This window comes from Phodopus roborovskii, unplaced genomic scaffold, assembly GCF_943737965.1.
Source record: "Phodopus roborovskii unplaced genomic scaffold, PHOROB, whole genome shotgun sequence".
Taxonomy (NCBI): domain Eukaryota; kingdom Metazoa; phylum Chordata; class Mammalia; order Rodentia; family Cricetidae; genus Phodopus; species Phodopus roborovskii.
Genome location: NW_026126563.1, coordinates 7,303,214 through 7,321,882, shown reverse-complemented (window position 1 = coordinate 7,321,882; position 18,669 = coordinate 7,303,214). Strand labels below are relative to the sequence as shown.

The following is an 18,669-nucleotide window of genomic DNA, read 5'->3' as shown; positions in this document are numbered from 1 at the left end:
CATTGCTCTACACACAGCTGTGTTGATTTTATTGATCTTTTCAAAGAACCACCTTGTGGTTTTATTGGTTTTTCTTTATCTAGTTTGCTCAGTTCCACTTGAACTCCCTCCTCACTTTGGTTGTTTGTTTGTGCCATAGTTAGCACTTTCTTCTGCGTTCTTAACAAGGAGGGTTATAGATTTTAGTTTTTCCCATTGTTCTTTGAAACACCTGAGTTTACAGCCGCGATGTCACTAAGCAATGGGGGACTGGCCGCCCGTGTGTTTCGGTCTATTGGATTGTACTTTTTCCTGTCTTAAAGTGTTTTCGCATTTTCTTCGACCCATTTTCTATTTAAGCATCCGTTGCAACCTTCATACATGTGAGTCCTCACATCTCTTGTCGGCTTCTAGGGCCATCTGTGTAGCTGTCGAGAACACATTCAGATATTCTGAGGTGGAGATGGTTCTGGGCCTCTCCTGTGGTGCTTTCTCTCCGGGTCCGTGTTGGATGTTGAGGGGAGGTGGGTACCTGTTGGGTCACTGTTTACAGCAATGCTGTGGCCTTCTCTTCCTCATTATTTAATCTGCCCAACTGTACCCATTTTGAAAGTTGGCATCAAAATGTTCTAATATTTGTTAATTATCTTTCTCCCCGTTCTTATCTGACAGCCGTTGCTTTCTTGATTTTAGAACCGTTGTTAGGTCTGTGTGTAGTTGTGTCTTTGTGCTCCACTGACCTTTTCTGTCATTATAAAATGTCTCCTATGACATTTTCGTTGTTGTTGCGTCCCTCACTGCTCAGTATTGAACCCACGACCTCATGCAGGATAAGGCACCACCACCCAGTTACCCGCCCACTCCCAGCCTCCTTTTCCCTTTTTCAGACTGGGCTCACTAAGTCACCTTGGCTGAACTGACTCTGCAGATCTGACCTTTTGCCTCGGCTTCCCAAGTGGCTGAGTCGCTGGCCTGCCCCACAGTTCTGGCTTAAAGCTTATTCTAATATTAGCGTAGCCTCTGTGGCTATGCTTTGAGCAGCAGGCAGATGGCAAGTTCAAGGCCGTCTTGGGCCATATAGCAAGATCTTGTTTCAAAACAAAACGAGAAAACACAGGGCCGGTGAAGCTGCTCTTGAGCCTGGAGGCCTGAGATGTATCCTGGGACCCATGTGATGGAAGGGAAAAAAACCAGCTCTCACATACTGACCTCTGACCTTCGCGTGCACGCCGTTGCACTCACACAAATAGACAGATGTAATGCTAAAAGTCAAAACAATTTCTGCCCGATATCTGATTAACGTTGGATTAATGCTTTAATCTATATCTCATTCTATTCGTCTCTTGTGTGACCCTGTTCTTTTAACGCTAAGACAGTTATTTTTTTTAATTAACTATTTTTAATATTGTGGTGTTTAATTCCTTTAGTGATTTTTAGCTGTGCATTGACAGCTTTTTTGTTGTTGTTTCCCTGAGGCTTACAATATAGACTTTCACTTACCAGAACCCTTTTACTTTGTTCAGACTTCATTTTGAAATATGGAAAGTCCTGAGTAATCCCTTCCTCCCTCTAGATGGGGGAGAGGACTGTTTGCATTTTGTTTATGAGTGTTGCAAATGTAACTATGTGTCTTCTGATTGTTACTCTGTTTAGATTTCATTCCTTTCAAAGAAGAAAGGAGACGTTAGCTACTCTGTCAAGCTTCTTTACTTTTGTCTTGGCTACCCTCTCTTCTCTCTGTGGGTTTCAGTTACCACCTCAGACTTTGCTCCGTTACTGTGCTGGTTTGGAGACTCTTATGGAAGGCATGTTAAAACACCCCAGGGAGAACTATGACATACTGGTTTTCTCCACTCTCTTTGTAAGCCAGTTAAGACAAGAAAGGTGTGTATGTATTCTTGTAGTTTTATTTTCTTTTTGTGTGTTGAGGGAATGTTTTTTTCTTTCTTGAAGCAGATTTCCCAAAGCAGTCCAGGCCACCCTCCCACCGCCCCCACCCTCACCCCCACCCCATGCTAGAATCACACATGGAAACCACTCATTTGTATCTTTTTGGAGCACCCTGCATAATTTCCTTTATGTACACATTCCATGTTCATCCTATGCATTCACATGACTTCTTATCTCAGTTGATTTCCATGTGGAAAACAATTCCCCCAGTTCTTGTTTATCTGGGGACTCCGCTCCTTAAGTAAGAGCTTTCTTAGGCTCCGACCCCTGGCTGATGGTTGTTTTTCTTTTTAGCACTTTGAACGCCATCCCTCTGCCTTCTGAACTGCACTGAGTCTGGTGAGAAGGCAGCGAGTGACTCATCTTACTGGGTGTCCCCTGTAAGTGACATCGTTTTATTCTCCTGCTGCTTTCAAGAGTACGTCTTTGTCTCTGACGTTCAGCCATAGCTGTTGAGGTATCGGGATCTGTGTTCTGCACTTGGAGGCCATGGGGCCTCTTGGGTTGGCGGTTCTGTTTGGATTCTGTGGTCATAATCTCCGAGGCCTTTTCGTGTCCCTTTTTCTCTTCAGGGGGCCTTGTATACCTGTGCTGCTGCACAGCAAATGTCTGTTTCTCAGAGGCACTGTAAGTCTCCTTCTTCAGGCAGCACAGTGTCCGTGGAAATGGCTTGAATTTCACTGCCCTTCTGTTAGCTCAGGTCTCTTGTTGAGCTCAGATAATGAGTTTTATTTCACGCGCAGCCTAGCCCCCGACTCCTGCTTCTCAGTGGTTGCTCTCCCTTTAGGAAAGCTCTTCCACCGGGTGAGGTGATATCCGGTAGCCCTGTTAGTTCTTTATATCTATTCCATGTTTCCTACCCTCCCATGTTTGTTTATTTTTCTCTACTTAGTCTAATATGTCGTCATAAGTAATGTTTCTTGTTTTTTCTTGTGTGTCCCCTCCATGTAGAGACTGCATTTCCATGCTTGCTTGCATACTGAACATTTAAAGTTAATATTGTGATAGCCATGGACACTAATCTCATACGTGGGAGAGGGTGTCTCATTTGCTGCTTTGGTTAGATGGGGCAGTCTGAGTCCAACCTCCTGTAGGCCTGTGTGCTTCTCCTTGGTCCACGTTGAGCTCTTGAACGCCCTCATTGGCCTCCACTATCTGCGAGGATGGCTCTGTTGATGTGCTTATACTCTAGGCGATGCGACATCGCAGTGGGCACTGGGGGCCATGAAGGCCAATCTGGAAAGTGCTCTGCTTTCAGGAGAGCTATTTGCAGCTGCCTGCTTCTTTCCATCATCTGGCCATGGATCCACTAGCTGCTGGCTCTTCTCATTGTTTCCCTTCTTCAAGTCAGGTTCTGGTTAGGGAACCCTATGTAGCCCAGACCAGCCTGATAGTCACCATCTTCCCATCTTAGTTTCCAAGTGTAAAAGTTACCTGACCATTCCTGGCTCAACCTCCTCTTTACCATTCACAACCAGGTCCTCTCTGTCCCTTAGCGAGGGCCTTGAACTCTGTGCTCCTACACCTGTCCCCAGGACAGAACTCAGATGCTGCTCCAGAGCTGGTGGCAAGGACATTAGTGAGCCTCTCAGGCCAACAGCTTTCTCTGAGGACAGGCTCTGGGTGACCACTGGCCCTCTCATCCTTCATCCTTCTCCTGTAGGGAGTCCTCACCCTGTGCACACTGTGATAGTGTCCCCAGAATTCTCAGGGTTACCCCTGTGTGGAGCTCCTGCCCTGAGTGTACTGGCTGTCTGAGCATGAGCCCGGAGCGGAGGAGAGGATGCTGACTGTAGCTGGACCCTCTGTCTCTTCCAGCTGGACTGCGTGCACGGACCCTCTGTCTCTTCCAGCTCAGGCGCTTTCTGGTAGGGGCTTCTACGAGTGCATACCCGACTGTTCTGGTGGTGGTATCTGTCAGTGCCGTCGAGGAATAAACTTGGGGTGGAGTGTTCCGTGGTGGCTCACTGTTGGGACTGAGCACAGTGTTCACAAGACTGATGTAAAGCAGGGACCTTAAAACTTCTAGAAAGTAAAGGCACCATTTTGGGTGGTGGAGCTGTTTACTCTGCTGGCCCCTTTGGCTGTTTGTGAGCTGCGCTGCAATGAGCTGGTACAGAACTGTTTGGAGCAGAGGTTGCTATCGTCAACCGCAGTATGGCTACATGAAGATATGATTGGTGTAAATCACTGAACCCTCTCTCCTGGGTCATCTCTGTTGAAGGGAGCCCTGCTAAAGGAAGAGCATCTCATACCGACTGACTGCAGGCTTCAGTGCTACCTGTCAGTGCCATCGAGGGAAAAATCTCTTGGAGTTGAGTGTTCCATCCGTCTGTTGGTGCCTGGGTAAGGAGAGAGCCAGAAAGGACTCCTGAGGGGAGAGGCAGAGTCAACAGCCCCAACAGCCTGTACATACTGGGCACCATTGACTCCAGCTTCCCTGGCTCCCGGAGCTGCTACTGCAGGGATGTGGTACCAGTGGCACCATGACATAGCCTTATTTGGGCAATTTCAAACTGGATCGGGATGCTGGCCTCGGTAGCTGCTTGTTTTGTTCTGGCAAAGCAGTGGGTGCTCCCAATCAGTTTCCCAGGGGACCCTGTGTGGAAGCCAGGAGCAGGGAACTGAACATTCCCTGCTTCCAGTCCCGGAACTCCAATTCTGCCTCTCAGCCATCCTTGCCTGACCCTTGTCTGCTGTGGACCAGGGCGGTGCTGGGGTGAGTCCTGACCAGCAGTCTGGTGTGGAAGGCCAGGAGGGCCATTTCAGCCATCGCAGGAGGTCTTGTTACCTTAAAAACCCATTGGTGTATCTGAGCTGGATTCAGGCAGAGGGGAAGTTGGCACTGGTTTGGGGTGTGTGGCTCTCATCATCAGGTGCGGCGCCATGCCCTGGAATCTTGTGCAGGTTTGGCCCCGGGACCAGGGACTAGTTGAAGGAAGGAAGACAGTGCATGGATCTGAACCAGGCTGGCTAGGCTTGGAGCCATTTGTTTTCATTTTAATTTGTTTGGACGTCACCAAGTTTAGTTTTGACTACAATTACTATTATTTTCCTTGAGCCATTTGAGGTTAAGTATATTTTCCAAACACAAGGCTGTCTCCACACAACTGCCCAGAGTGTCAATGTCAACAGGCCTCGGGGTCCCCCAGGAGCAGAGCCTGATTTGCTCTTGACTTTGGTAACCCTGTGCTGGGCTCTGGTTTCTGCCTGTTTGGTCTTCCTCTCTCTGGTCCTTACCTGGGAAGCCCTGGCTCAGGTGGTCTTCTGACCGAGTGTCTGGCCAGGCTGGGGGCTGGAGGGCTGGTCTGGTACCCTTCGGGCTGGGGGGTCTGAGGAGGATACATGTCTGGCAATCTCAGGTGATCCAGGCAGAAGATGCTGCTGGGCAGTAGGAAGGGCCTTCTATTCTGCTGAGGAAACAATGTAGCGAGTGCGTGAGCCACGGAGAAGTGCAGAGTTTTCAGTAGTCCATCCAACGTGATGAAAAAGCCAGGCACAGCAGGGCACACCTGGAACCCCAGACTCCGGAGACTCAGGAATCTGAGACCACCTGGTCCAAGGCTCCATCTCCCAGACAAGTGAAAAGAAATGGGTGGTTACCCTTTATGTTTATTTTACAAAACATTCTTTCAGTGTAAGTCAACACAGACATTGTTGGGCAGACCTGTTCTTTCTCCTAAGCCTCCGGAGTCAGGTGTGTGCCTCCATCCCTGGTTGGGATGCGTGGTATAGCATGCCGGTGGGACCCTGGCACAGGAAGGGCCTTTGAGTTTGAAAACAAGCATGTTTGTGTGATTCGTGGGAGAAGGCTTGGGAGGTGGCTGCTGAGCCTGTTTCTGCTTGGTCTCCTGTTCAGAGCCCGGGTAGGTCATTTAATTTCCCAGCTTGGCCAGAGGGCTGCATTTCTTGTTTCTCCTGATAGGTTTAAAGATGTCTCCCTTGATGCCGCTGTCCTGGATGGTGGGGGCTGTTCTGGAGTATTGGCCCAGGGGTCTGTGATGGCTGCAGGCATGGGGCTGCCCAGTTTTGGGCCTCATTAGGTGGCCTTGTTCAGTGAGGCTCAGGGAAAGAGTGGCCCGTGTTAGTTGCAGCTGACTTCTCTGGGCTCTCCCAGATTCACAGACTAAGGTGTGGTCTCTGGACGGCCAGCTGGGCTCCTTCTCTCCATCTGTGTCTCTGCCACAGATGATACGGGACAGCATGACAGCCACAGAAACCATCCAGAGCCTGGGGGCTGTGGGCCTGCCATGGTAGGGCTGGGGACTGGAGAGAAGCGTGCCACAGCCCCACTTGCCAAATTGAGCTGTGAGGTGATACATATGGAGTCATGCCGCCATCAGGGTGGCCTGTCCTTACCCAGCTCACCACCTTATCAGCTACTTCATGTTACTGACAAGAATCAGCGCCCCCTCCCCCCAAGCTTTTGGGAGGTTACTGTCACTGCTGGCCCTGGAAGAGCCCTGTCCTCTGCTGGCTATGAGCGTGACTATCATTTCCGAGAACTCCAAAGTAGAACGCCCTGCCTGTACCCTGTTCCTCCCTGGGTCTGGGATTGTCATTGGCTTGGACTTTAGGCAGGGGCTGAGAGAACCCAGACTGTCTGCCAGGGAAGGCGTTGCCTGAATTGGCACAGACGAGCCACACGAGGGTGCTGGTGGACTACCGTAGGACCACGGGTTGCAAACCACAGGCGTCACAACTGCCTTGTCTAATTGTGCTGTTGTTGGTGGCAGTCTCAAAGTGGCATCCACCATTGCTGTTGAGGGTAAACAATAACCTCAACAGCAACAACAACAAAAGCGCCCTGGCTTGGACTTGGTTTCTTTTTTGCACTCAGCGCTGTGGTGGACGCTGAGTCTTTCCCCTCATAGCAGTGTAGGGCAACTGTGAACTCAGGCTCTGCTCACCGGGCCCGGGAGGACTGGACTTGCCCTATGGCACAAGGATGCTGGCTTTTCTTGGCCACATTCTGTCTGTTCCTTTTGCCCGTTGATGCTTTATTGGGTTGTCCATCCCGTTGCTCGTCACAGGTTCACAATGGCATTAGGAATGGCATCAGCTTTCAGCAATGTCTGTTTTTGGCCATTAAAGCCTAAGTGCCCTCTTCACTGTCTGTCTGTATTGGGGCGCTGTGTCTCCCCTGCCATCTCCAAGTCTTCTCGCAGCCCTCTCAGTAACCAGCCGTTCTGGGAGCCATCCCTTGTCCCTTGTCCCTCTTCTGGCCCTTGCTACCTGCTGTGGAGGACGACCCCTGGCCTCCAGGCCCCTGGCCACTGCATGCCACGTGGGATGCTGCTGCATTGGGCTGGTGCTTTCTCTCCAGTGCTCCGTTGGGGAATCTCTTTACCTCTCCGCTGGTTTCACTGTCCCTGAAGATGCTCGAACGCACAGGGTGGCAGTGCATCCTGGGCAGTGTAGTTCAGGACAGCTCTGCTTGCTTCTGCGACCCTGGAGCAGGTTCCTTTCAGGACTGGACTTCGAGAGGCCAGTGCCTGCTGCCCCATAGGCCATCCTCAGGATACATTAGAGGTGTGGCCGAGTCCAGACTAGCCTGGCAGTAAGAAGACTCTAGAGTGCAGAGAAGCTAAAGCCTTGCATAGTCCGCGGGCCACCAACCCTTGAGACCTTACTGTAGATGGCATATGGTGACATCCCCAGTTCCCTTTAGCCCTTAGCAGGCCCCAAGTCGAATTTTTATTGATGTATCCGTTACACATCTAGGCTGTTAGGGCCCCATGTCTGTGGCTGAGGCTCGGGAGGGGGACCCCAGAGATCCCCAAACCCAGAGACAGCTCTTTATTGTAGAGTTTCTCCTGGGTCCAGGCTTCAGTGGGACTTGTAACCTTGGACAGGGTGGCTCTTTTGTGTCTCTGAGTCTGGTAAGTGGGGTGGGTATGGGACAGCATTATCTCCAAGCAAGACAGTGTGAGACACACATAAAATGCCATTTGGTGCAGGTACCCTGGTCTATGTGTGCTCTCTGGGGTTTCTCCAGGTTACTCCTTCTTGTCCTGGAACCAAAAAAGACATTTCTGGGCAGTATTAAAAACTGCCCTGTTTTTGTGTGTTGAGTCTGGGTAACTAGGAGGAAGTTAATCAGCCCCCCCCCCCAACCCACACACACCCTGACATGGGCTGATTGCTCTGTGGCACAGGGAGATGCTGGCCTGCTGACTCACAGGCACAGTTCCCATGCAGAAGGCAGAAATGCTGATGCAGGGCAGGCTGGGCCCCTGAAAACCCGAGGGCTGCAGCTTTGCTGTGGTTTGCATGCTAAGGTCAGTCCAGTTTTCATTTACAAACAGGGATAACAGGTCAGTAATCTGCTAGCTTTTTTCCTTATGACATTGTATTCATTGCGCTGGGGTTTAGCTCAGTGGTAGATCACTTGCCTACAGTGCTTCCCCAGCACCAAAAGCAAAACAGTAGCACAAATAGAAGAGAAAAACACCCCACCACCCCATAAAAACAGCCACACTCAGCAGAACTGATGCCCTGGCATCTCTGGCCCCGCCCACCTACACCTGCTGAATGTTTCTGTCTTGGACTTGCTGATCTGAGACCAGGTTAGACATAGCCATGCCACATCCTCTCTTAAGTCAGGTTTTCCCTTCTCATCGGAAGCTTCCCTGCAGCTGCCATGGTCTCCAGGGCCCCAAGTATTCACCTGCTGAAGTGTCATTTAGTCCATTTGTGTGATTGCTTGTGAATGTGCCACAGTCTACCATCAAACAAAATGGGCTATTGTTGTGGCAACCAAGAATGTAGAGATAGCACTGTGTGCTGACTGAATCCCTCCTGTGGGCCAAAACCACCGTAAGACTCATAGAATGACGCATCAACCCTTAGACCAGCCCCGGGAGGTGGGTGCGTTAACCTAGTGGATGGAGATACACGGTTAACCAGAGTTACAGAGGGCAGAATGTGGTTCTAACTGAGGAGTCAGATTCCAGAGGCTGTGGTACAATGTTCTGGGCTCCTTCCTAGAACTATCGGGTTGAAGTTGAAGGGCTCGGCATCCTTTCTGTCGGCTCAGTATTGGTACCAAGAGTCTCTAGAATTGCTTTTATTGGAATGCTCTCTCTCACCTCCCTACATTGACCTCAGCATGCTTGTGTCTCTCCACCCTGACTGGCTTGATCACATCTCTTCTCACACTGAATTTGAGCTATCCACATCTACACCGACTGAGCTTGACCCACTCAGGTTTCCTCTGAGTAGACTTGTCCCGGTCGCCACTGGCCGGCCTTGACCTGTTTGTATTTCTCCTCCACACTAACCTTGGATCGCTCCTCACCCATTCATTTCTCCTCACTGACCTGGCCCGCCCATGCCTTGGTATTTCTCTCCCCATTGGCTCCAATTTGCTCTCCCAACTGAGGCTCCTCTTTCTCTCCCCCCTCCAGACTTCGATGCTCACCATTTCTGGCACTGGAGCAGCTTCGCAGACTACGTGCAGTGTGTCCTGGCCTTCACGGGTGTGGCCGGCTATGTCACCTACCTGTCCATCGACTCCACCCTGTTTGTGGAGACACTGGGTTTCCTGGCTGTGCTGACCGAGGCCATGCTGGGCGTGCCACAGCTGTATCGAAACTACCGTCACCGCTCCACGGAGGGCATGAGGTAGGGGTGTTCCCGAGGAGGTTCCCCAGCACTCACTGGGGCCATTGAACACTGACAACATGATGAAATCGGGCCGCTTAAGCACACTGAGTCTTTGACCCTTGTCTGAGAAGATATGTTTAGAGGGGGCAGGGGAGGGAAACAGAAACCCTCTGTGGAGACCGTGGCCTGTCAGAAGCTGGAGATCAATCCCAGGGCCAGGGATTGAGGAACATGTTACCTCCCCAGCTGGATGCGGCAGGGCAGGTGACCTTAACAAAGGCGCTCCAACTATGGCTCTCTCACAGTGGGACTCGCCACAGTCTTCCAGTGCTAAAGTGTCGGGGGGGGGGGAGGGGGTGGGTAAAGCCATTGTGAGGGTCATGCTAAGAAGTGTCTGGAGACATCTGTCTAGCACAGGACCATAGACCCTTGGAAAGTCTCCAAGGAAATAGCATTTCCTGAGTACAGATGAGTTGGTGAGGAGGAGAACAACACAGCCGTGGGTTTAATTCGACACATTCCCCTTCACACCGAGACCCCGGTAACTTCTCAGAGACGCCCGCTCACTTCTGAGACTCCGTCCTACTTCTCCTCGAGACCCCACCCACTTCACACTGAGGCCGTCCCACCGTTTGTGGAGGACACTAGAGGCCCCCTTTCTCTGGGGGGGGGGTCCTCTGTGTCCTTGTGTGCCGTGGTGGCGCCTTAATGTCATTGGAATCACAGCATCCTGTTTGTTGAGAAAACCAAATCCAGGAAAGAAGGGACTGGCTGGATAGTGCAGAGGTTTAGGATCATGCCGGCCACTGTTTCAGTGGCTCTCTGAAGTTTTTTTGTTGGAGGTCTGAGTCTTGTGCCCGTGTGTAGAGTGAAGGTCCATATGTGAGGTGTGGGTTCAGGGTTAGGGTGAGGGAAGTTAGCGCCGTTTAGGCTCTGACATGATACACTGTGGGCAGGACAGAGGTAGGCTGACAGTTGTGACCACAGCAGATCCAGTGGATCCCAAGTGAGGGTGGCTGGAGCTCTGAATTAGGGCTGGATGCTTTTTTTATACCCGCTGGGGCTGTAGCTATGGAGCTCTGGTTTGGGGCTGGTGGGTACACAGTTGAGCTCCAGTTTTGAGTCAGTCGATACGGATGGAGCATGGAGGAAAAGCCACAGGGTGACGTCTGGAGGCCATTAACTTTTTGCAGCAGCTGTTCCAAAACTTGAGTGTTGGTGACCCGTTTTCACCTGAGGACAGAGATGTTTTAGAGAAGGTGTCATTGGGCCAAGGAGATATAGGGCTCCCTGCTAGCACGTCTTCTTGGGGCCGGGTACTAAGCGCCTTTATGTGCACAGAGGTACTTGCTGGCCAAGCTTCCGTTACTGCAGGGGTGGACACGATTATGAGGGTTGCCCACCAGGAATCCTAGTTGGGGATATCTTGAGCCCCACCGTGTCCGCACCTTTTCCAGACGGAGTGCTGGACTAACCCAGATCTATCTTGGGACCTCAACCCAATTGTACTTTTACATATGGATTCCTGGGCCTGGGAGTCAGGGAACTCCCAGGATTCGTTTTTAACTCTGGTGGCCTTCAGAGCAGATTTTCTGTAGTCTTTACAAATGCATACAGATGAGCACGCATACACATAGGCATGCCTGCGTGTATACACAACCCCACAGGCACTTACGCAGATTGCCTACCTTGTAGCTACTGCTCGAGATATTTTTGAATAATTTCCCTCTTGAAAAACATTAACTGGCTGTGGTTCTGGAGCCAGGGATGAATGATGATATGTTTGGAATGACTTTACTAATTAATGCAGTGAACTCTGCAGGGCAGATCCGGGGGGGTATTTGCAATCTTCTTCCTCCAGGTTTTACTAGATTTGAAGACTGTTCCCTAACAAGTAATTACTGGAGAACAGGAGTGGGTGTAAAAGATAAGAGGGAGCCAAGCATTAGGCAGCCTTTAACAGCATGGAACAGGAAAGAGTAGCTGGGGAAGCGCACGATGGGGAGAGAGAGCATTGCAGAGCCTGACGACTGTAGCAGGGAAGATGCTCAGAGGCAGGGCCCACATGAGGGAGGCTGGAGGCCATGCGAGAACAGGATGAGAAGGAGGCAGGCAGGCTTAGACCATGGGCAGTTAAAAGTCAAGGAGGCCGAGGGACTGGACCCTGAACTGTGTCACCAGGCCACTCTGCAGGATCCAGTTGGGACTCTGGGCTCTTGCCATAGTGAGAAGCTCCCAGAAGCTGGGCTTTGCTTAACCCATGATGCTACAGATCTAGCCTTGGTCCTCTGAGCAGGCCCCTTGCATTTATAGCCTTTTAGGAAACCCAGCATGCTTTTTCTGGGACATGTCTTTGCCACTGCCAGACTTCAATAATCAGCCTGTGCTGTTTGTTCATTCTGACAGCTCTGTGAGAAGTACTGCTCACAGTGCCCACCGCAGAAAGGGCAGGAACCACCCACTGGTACAAACCATTCATGTACCGCAAGTCAACTGTGTGGTGCATGTTAGGTCAGGCATAGACTGTAGCCGGCACCCTGTTCTAGTTTTGGAGCAGTTTCCTCACAATAATGGCTGAACAACTTGAACTCATTAGCAGTCATGCCCACCTGACCCCGACTCCTCCACACCTCTTACCTGAGTTCTGTCTTTCCTGATTGGCCTGTTCTGGTCGTTACACACCTGTGGAATCATATAGTGTGTGGCCATCTGTGTCTGGCCTGAGCTTCATTCCTGTCCATGACTTCATTACGTGGGTATACCAAATGTCTGTTTTCAGTTGATGGACGCTGTGACTCATGCTCTCTTGGCTTCATGTAAAGTTTTTCTGTGGACATACTGTGTTTTCCTTTATTGAGAAAGCATGTAGGCATAGAATGGCCACATGATTGGCTTGGTTGTGACCTCTGTGGAACTATCAGCCTCTTTTCCAGAGAGGCACATTTTCACATTCCACCAGCTGTGTGTGTGTGTGTGTGTGTGTGTGTGTGTGTGTGTGTGTGTGTGTGTGTGTGGTGGTGGTGGACTGAGCCCCCATAGTTCTTCTTGTTTGTTCTTTATTCCTAACATCCTTGTGGGTGTGAAGTACCTGGCTCATGGTGGTTTCATTTGTATGTCACTGACAATTAAGTGACGATGGGAATCTCATGTGGCCTTGGCTATGTCCTTGAAGGTGTCTCTTTGGGATCCCTACCCATTTTAAAATATGTATTTGTAGTGTTTTATTACTGTATTGTAAGAACTAAAACATTCTATTTTGGGTATTTGAATTATGTCAAATATATGATTTATGAATACTTCCCTTATATCTGGCTTGTCTGCCTACTTTTTCAATGTCTATTGCAAATGCCTAAGTTTCAACTCTAGGGGATGGGAATGGCTTGGTTGGTAGAGTGCTTGCCTAGCATGCTCTGGAAGTTTGATTTTCAGTATCCCACAAACAAGGCATGGGGTACGTACCTGGAAACCCAGAATTTAGGAGGTGGAGGCAAGAGGATTATGAATTGAAGATAATTCCCAACTATGTTAGGATTGCAAGAGGAGTCTAGGAGACTTAATACCCTGTCAGCTTTAGTGACATGGAGTATATCTGCCTTTTCTTTTATTGCTCTTGGAGTTCTGTCTAAGAGAACTGCCTAACCCAGGGTTACAAATCACCTCCAAGGGGACATGACTGGGGTCAGTCAGGGGTCAGTCCTGGGGGTTGTGGCGGCGACTGGGTCCTGGGCTGAGGTCAGCATGGTGAGCATGTCAGTGGGCTGATGCGGGAAGGCGAACTGAGCAGGTGCAACAGTTGGTTCTACTGTCCTGGGTGCCAATGAGAGGCACCCCTGTCGGCTGCCCAGGGCAAAGATGAGGTGAGGAGGTATTTTAAGAGCAGTGATCTGGCAGCCTGGTTTGGAAGAAAAATGCCGGAGCCAAGAATGAGGTAATGAGAGCCTAGATTAAAACAGTGGGGGAGGGCAGGAGGGTCAGGCCAAGAGGCCCATTGAAGAGAGAGCAACCAGCTCTGGGCAGAGAGGCAGCCTTGAGGGAACTGCAGCCTGGCCCGGGCCGCCATGTGGTCTTGAGCTCCCACCCGCTACTTCCTGATCTCGAATGCGATCTTGAAGCAGAATATCTGTGCCTCTGGGATGACAGTCTGTCCTACTGCAAGGCTCACAAACTAGGAGGGCAGATACCCTGCACTCTGGGTATCTTTTGGCTAGACCCTAGGCCAGCTGTTTCCTCCGTCCAAGGCTGAGTGACAGACTCTGTGGGATGCAATGTATCTCTACTCCCTAATTCCCCAGGCTGCCCTTGGGCTCTATTTTTCTTCCTTCCCCTTGCCCTCTTTGAGACAGGATTTCTATATATAGTCCTAGAACTTGCTATGTGGACCAGGCCGGCCTTGAACTCACAGAGATCCTCTTGCCTCTCTCTTCTAAGTACTGGGATTAAAGGCGTGCATCATCATGCCTATTCAACACTTGACCCTCCTGCCTCCTGGGTGCTGGGATTACAGGGACAATGTTCACTCTTTGCACACGCAGATGTCGCTGAAGCAAAGGGTCTGGGGATTCCTAGTGCGGAGAAAAGCTAGTGCTCATTGCCTCAGAGCAAACGAAGCAGCAACAGTCCCAGGAAATTGACCCATGAGTTTTCCCTGTATCCAGAGGCCTTGTAGCTTCTGATGTGTAGACCACAGTCTCCTTGCTATCTCTCTGAGCCATCCAGAGTGTGTCAAAAGGTCAGCATGGATACATTCCTGTCCCGGGAACAGGATGGTGTTGGTGTCACCAACAAGCTATCTTTCCTGGAGGATAGAGAGCATCCATAGGAAGAATCCAAGAGGCTAAGAATACCCTTGGCATTGGGCATTGCCATGCTCCAGCGATTACCTCATGTCTCCACTTGCTGTCACAGATACAACTATGCACTTGGGGCCAATGGGATCTTAAGAGGGAGGTGCTGGGCAGGTGGCCTGGGCAGGGACAGGTGGCCTGGGGCTAAGGCCTACAGCTGTACATCCTGTGCTGCGGACCTGTCTCTGCCAGACTTTGGAGTTGAGCCCAAGGGATGCCATACGCAATAAGTATGTGACACTGGGTGTCTAACTGGGTCATGCAGGCCACCTCTGCATGTTTTGTGCTCACCATGTACCTGTGATTCTGAGGGACAGGTTAGTCAACTTTACTGCAGGGCTTTCCTAATTCATGTTGGTTTGCAGCAAACCTTTCTAGGCCATGGCTTGTCCCTTGTACAGCACAGCCTGCTGTCTGACCAGAGCTTTGGGCCACTGACTTCAAGGCTGGACCCTGAGAGTCCAGCACCTGCTTTCTTCTCGGAATAAGTATACAGACATGACTGTCCAGGCATTTCCTGGGGGCCTGGAGAGGTGTGTCTGTCCCAGAGGCCTCTGGAAGTTTGGCCTGTCTGTGTGTCTGTTGTAGGGGGATCCTGGGCTGTTTGAGAGGTGGTGAATCAGATGTGGCCCAACCCTCCCCATGCTCTGCTTCTCTTCTGGGGTACTGGAGCTGAGCTGTGAGGGTGATGTTGCTTGTACGGGTGATCCAATAAGACCCAGATTTCTTCCCGCTGTCCCTCTGTCTATTAACCTGGGTGTTCTGAGCCCAACGATTAGGTTTTCCCTGATTTTTAAAAATAATTTGTTATTTTATGAACACTGGTTGATGTTTTACTACCATGTGTGTCTATGTGAGGGTGTTGTATCCCCTAGGATTGGAGTCACAGGCAGTTGTAAACTGCCTTGTGGGTGCTGTGAATTGAACCTAGAGGAGCAGCCAATGTTCTTAACTGCTGAGCCTTTCTCCAGCCCCTGGCATTCATTACCTGATTCTAAAATGAGAACTAAAAGCCTTATTCCTTATATTCTGGGCTTGACTCTCATAGAGGATGCTATGGACACCGCTCCCTGATCATTTGGTGTTGTAGGATTATGAGAGACATTGCCACTTGTCTGAGAGGTGAAATCTGGGGTTTCTGACCCTAGATGTGTCGTGTCATAAAGACTGGCTTCAGCCACCTGCAGCCCCAGACTTGTCCAGCCACCTGTGAAAGCACCCTCCATACGACCCATCGGGGTCCTTTAATCTGGATTGTGTATGTGTGGTGCCTTCTCATAATTGGTTTTTCAGTAATGTTTGTTTGAGACAAAGCCTTGTAGCTGAGGCTTATCTTGAACCCCCAGTCCATCTGCCCCACCACACCTGGGTGTACTGCCCCTTTGGTTCTTGGGCATGTGAGCTGCGGTACTGGGGTTGGCATAAAGAGACAGCCATCTCAGGAAGGAGCACGCTGGTGTCTCCAGGGGGGGGAAGGTTGGCATGCTGCAGAGAGTGGTTGTGTTTTTAGCATGTTGGGGGTTTCCCCTGCATGGTGTGTTAGGGGAATTGCAGTTGTCAGCGACAGTCAACTATCTGCCTGGGGGCATCAGCTGCAGCCTGCACGCTTGGGCTGCATGTAGTTTAACTTAGTGCCACAGGTTCAGCTGCCAGGAAAGCTGGGCTTGTTTGCATCTATTATGCAGGAAAGAGGTTACGTCAGGTCTGCGGCCGTGTGAAGACGAGGGATGTGTGGGGCAACAGGCAGTGGCCATTTCTGTGTCTCTAATGGGAGCCTCTCTTGAGGGAAGGCCCTGGGGAAGCCCCTTTGTGCTTTGTGCCCTGCCTGTGCCTTCCCTACCCACCTCACGCCTGTAGCACCCAGTGTGGGGACCCACTGGGCCAGGCTGAAGAGCCCTGAGGTCCTGGCCTCCCTGGATACTAGCCCTTGTGACTGTCTGTGATTAAGCCTTCCTCAGGGCCTGGCACAGCCATAGTGTGACCCATGGGTGGCAGAACTCCCAGTTTCTGGTGTGAGGTAGGCCATTCTCCCTCCCTCCCCCCTCCCTCCCTCCCTCTCTCTCTCTCTCTCTCTCTCTCTCTCTGGCACCAGGTGGTAGGTTGGGCAGGCTTGAGTCAGGAAATCCCACCTCCTTCTGTGGTCCCCATTTCTTACCGTGCTCCCTAGCCCTTTGGGTAACACTGCGGACCTGTGTATAAGTCCCCCCATACCCATGTATGTCCCTGTCCTTGGTTCAACACTGACGGTCCCTTTGTGTCCTTACAGTCTCAAGATGGTGCTCATGTGGACAAGCGGCGACACCTTCAAGACGGCGTACTTCTTGCTCAATGGCGCGCCTCTGCAGTTCTCTGTCTGTGGCCTCCTGCAGGTGCTGGTGGACCTGGCTATCCTGGGGCAGGCCTATGCCTTTGCTCACCACCCCCAGAAGCCAGCACCCCATACAGTGCACCCTGTCAGTACCAAGGCTCTCTGAGGCATCGAGGGAAGACAAGGATGTGTGACCAGTCAGCCGCGGGTGCTGAGTCCCCAACCTATGTGCCCGCATTAGGGGGCTGGCCCTGCGCGCTCCACAGATGAACAGGCCGGGTGGGGGCAGAGAGTGATGGAGTGGAGTGCTTGTCCCCACAGCCTTCAGGTGGGGGACTCAGGGACAGTGAAGCTAGGGCTGGCTCTGTGCTGTTTTTAAGGGATAGAAAAGACAGGCGTCCTTCCTTACCTCCTTCAGAAAAACACTGGCCTGACCCTGAAACAGGTTGGCGCAAAATGGCAGGCCCAGCAACCCGCTGAGTCCCTTCCTCAGCAAGCTTCCCTCAGCGAGCCTCTCCTCTCCTGGCAGAGCCCGTGGTGCTCTAGACAGTGTGCAGCCATGGCTGCCGGTGGCTTGTGTGCCCTCATGCTCTGCCCTGTGCTCCCCTGTGGGTACCACGGGTTTGTCTGCTGCCCCGATAGAGATGGAAGCTGCGGACCCGATCCTGGTCACTGTGTTTGCCCCTCCCTCTGCCCACCATGAGATCATGTATGCTTGGCAGCCCTGTGCTGACCTGGCTGGTTCCTGGGTCCAGAATGTTCTAGATGCTTCTACATAACAGTTTCTTCCCTTCTGCTGGGCAGAAGGCCTTTGTGCACACAGTGATGCCCTCCACAGTCAGCACAAGAGCTCTGGCAGTCGTGGTGGCTCACCAGATGGCTGAAGAGTCCACACTGTGCCACCTTCAAGCTTCCCTCAGATTTTCTAAGTGTGTGAGTGAGATTCTTGCTTACTCCCTGGTCTGTAAGATGCTTGTAAGATGTTTATATTTTTTAAAAATGAAGGAAGATGTCTGTAGTGGTAATTACCTCCAAAGTAAATGCCATCGGTTGCAGGCCCAGCTGCTGAATTGAACATATTCCATGTGGTGGTGTCTTTAAGTCAATAAACAGCTCGTGGGTTCAGTAGGGAGGATAGAATCAGAGCAGATGCGCAGGGCAGGAGCAGGGTGAGATGTAGGGTAGAGGCTGGTGATGGTGGTACAAATATTTGGGGAAGGGTGACTGGTTCTCGTTGGGAGGCGGAGACTAGTGCAGGGTTGCATTAGGTTGGATTGACTCATGTGGCTGTTAGGGGCCTTGGACCAGGACTGGGTGGATGAGGGTATCTGTCTGGCATTTGAGGATGTGGCCTTCTGGGATGAATGGACTCAAATTGCCCTCTGTGGAGCTGACAGAGGGTTCCAGGTAAGCCAGAGGTACACAGTCATGATTGGGATTATGCTTTTCCAAGCTGTTGAAGTAGAAGGTTTGGGGGACCAACTGTTTAACAGTGAGGAGACAGAAGCGCTGGAGTAAGGCACCCCTCTGTTCTCTAGGCTGGCAGGGTGTCGGCAGACCGCTGGGTCACTGCCTGCATTGCACGCATGCACGCATATCACACCTACGATAGTCACAAGCCTTATCCATCAGGAGGGAGGTCCTCCATCAGGCCACCATCACTGCCTGCTGCATAGTAGCTTTTAGCAAGGCCCCTATGTGAGCTCAGTACTAGCCCATTTGGGGCCCCTGTACCACAGGCTTTGCCATAATCTACTGCAACCAAATAAAAAGTTGCTAACTTCTTCTCACAGCAGTAAGCTGAGTTCCTCTTAGCTGGGAATCATTTGTGTTCCGTGGGATCCACGCTGAGCCCGAAATTCCTAGAGCTAGAAAGGGAGTTGGTTCCCTGTGATTTGGGGGCGTGGCAAGTGTACACAGTAGAAACAGAGCACCCCAGCCTTTGACTTTGCAGGCATTCTTGCTCTTGGTACACACTGC

The 18,669-nt window shown here is 51.2% G+C and overlaps 2 protein-coding genes across 4 annotated transcripts in view; both read left to right on the top strand.

The window, feature by feature from the left end:
- Positions 1-17,760, top strand: part of Slc66a2 (solute carrier family 66 member 2) — a 30,839-nt gene extending 13,079 nt beyond the window's left edge. For both annotated transcript variants that reach the window (XM_051202246.1, XM_051202245.1), the window contains 2 exons: positions 9,339-9,555; positions 16,648-17,760. In XM_051202246.1, coding sequence (XP_051058203.1) covers positions 9,339-9,555; positions 16,648-16,855 — 425 coding nt within the window. In that variant the 3' untranslated portion in view covers positions 16,856-17,760. The remainder of the gene's footprint in view (positions 1-9,338; positions 9,556-16,647) is intronic.
- Positions 1-18,669, top strand: part of Pard6g (par-6 family cell polarity regulator gamma) — a 1,244,350-nt gene that overhangs the window by 190,930 nt on the left and 1,034,751 nt on the right. The window lies entirely within an intron of this gene.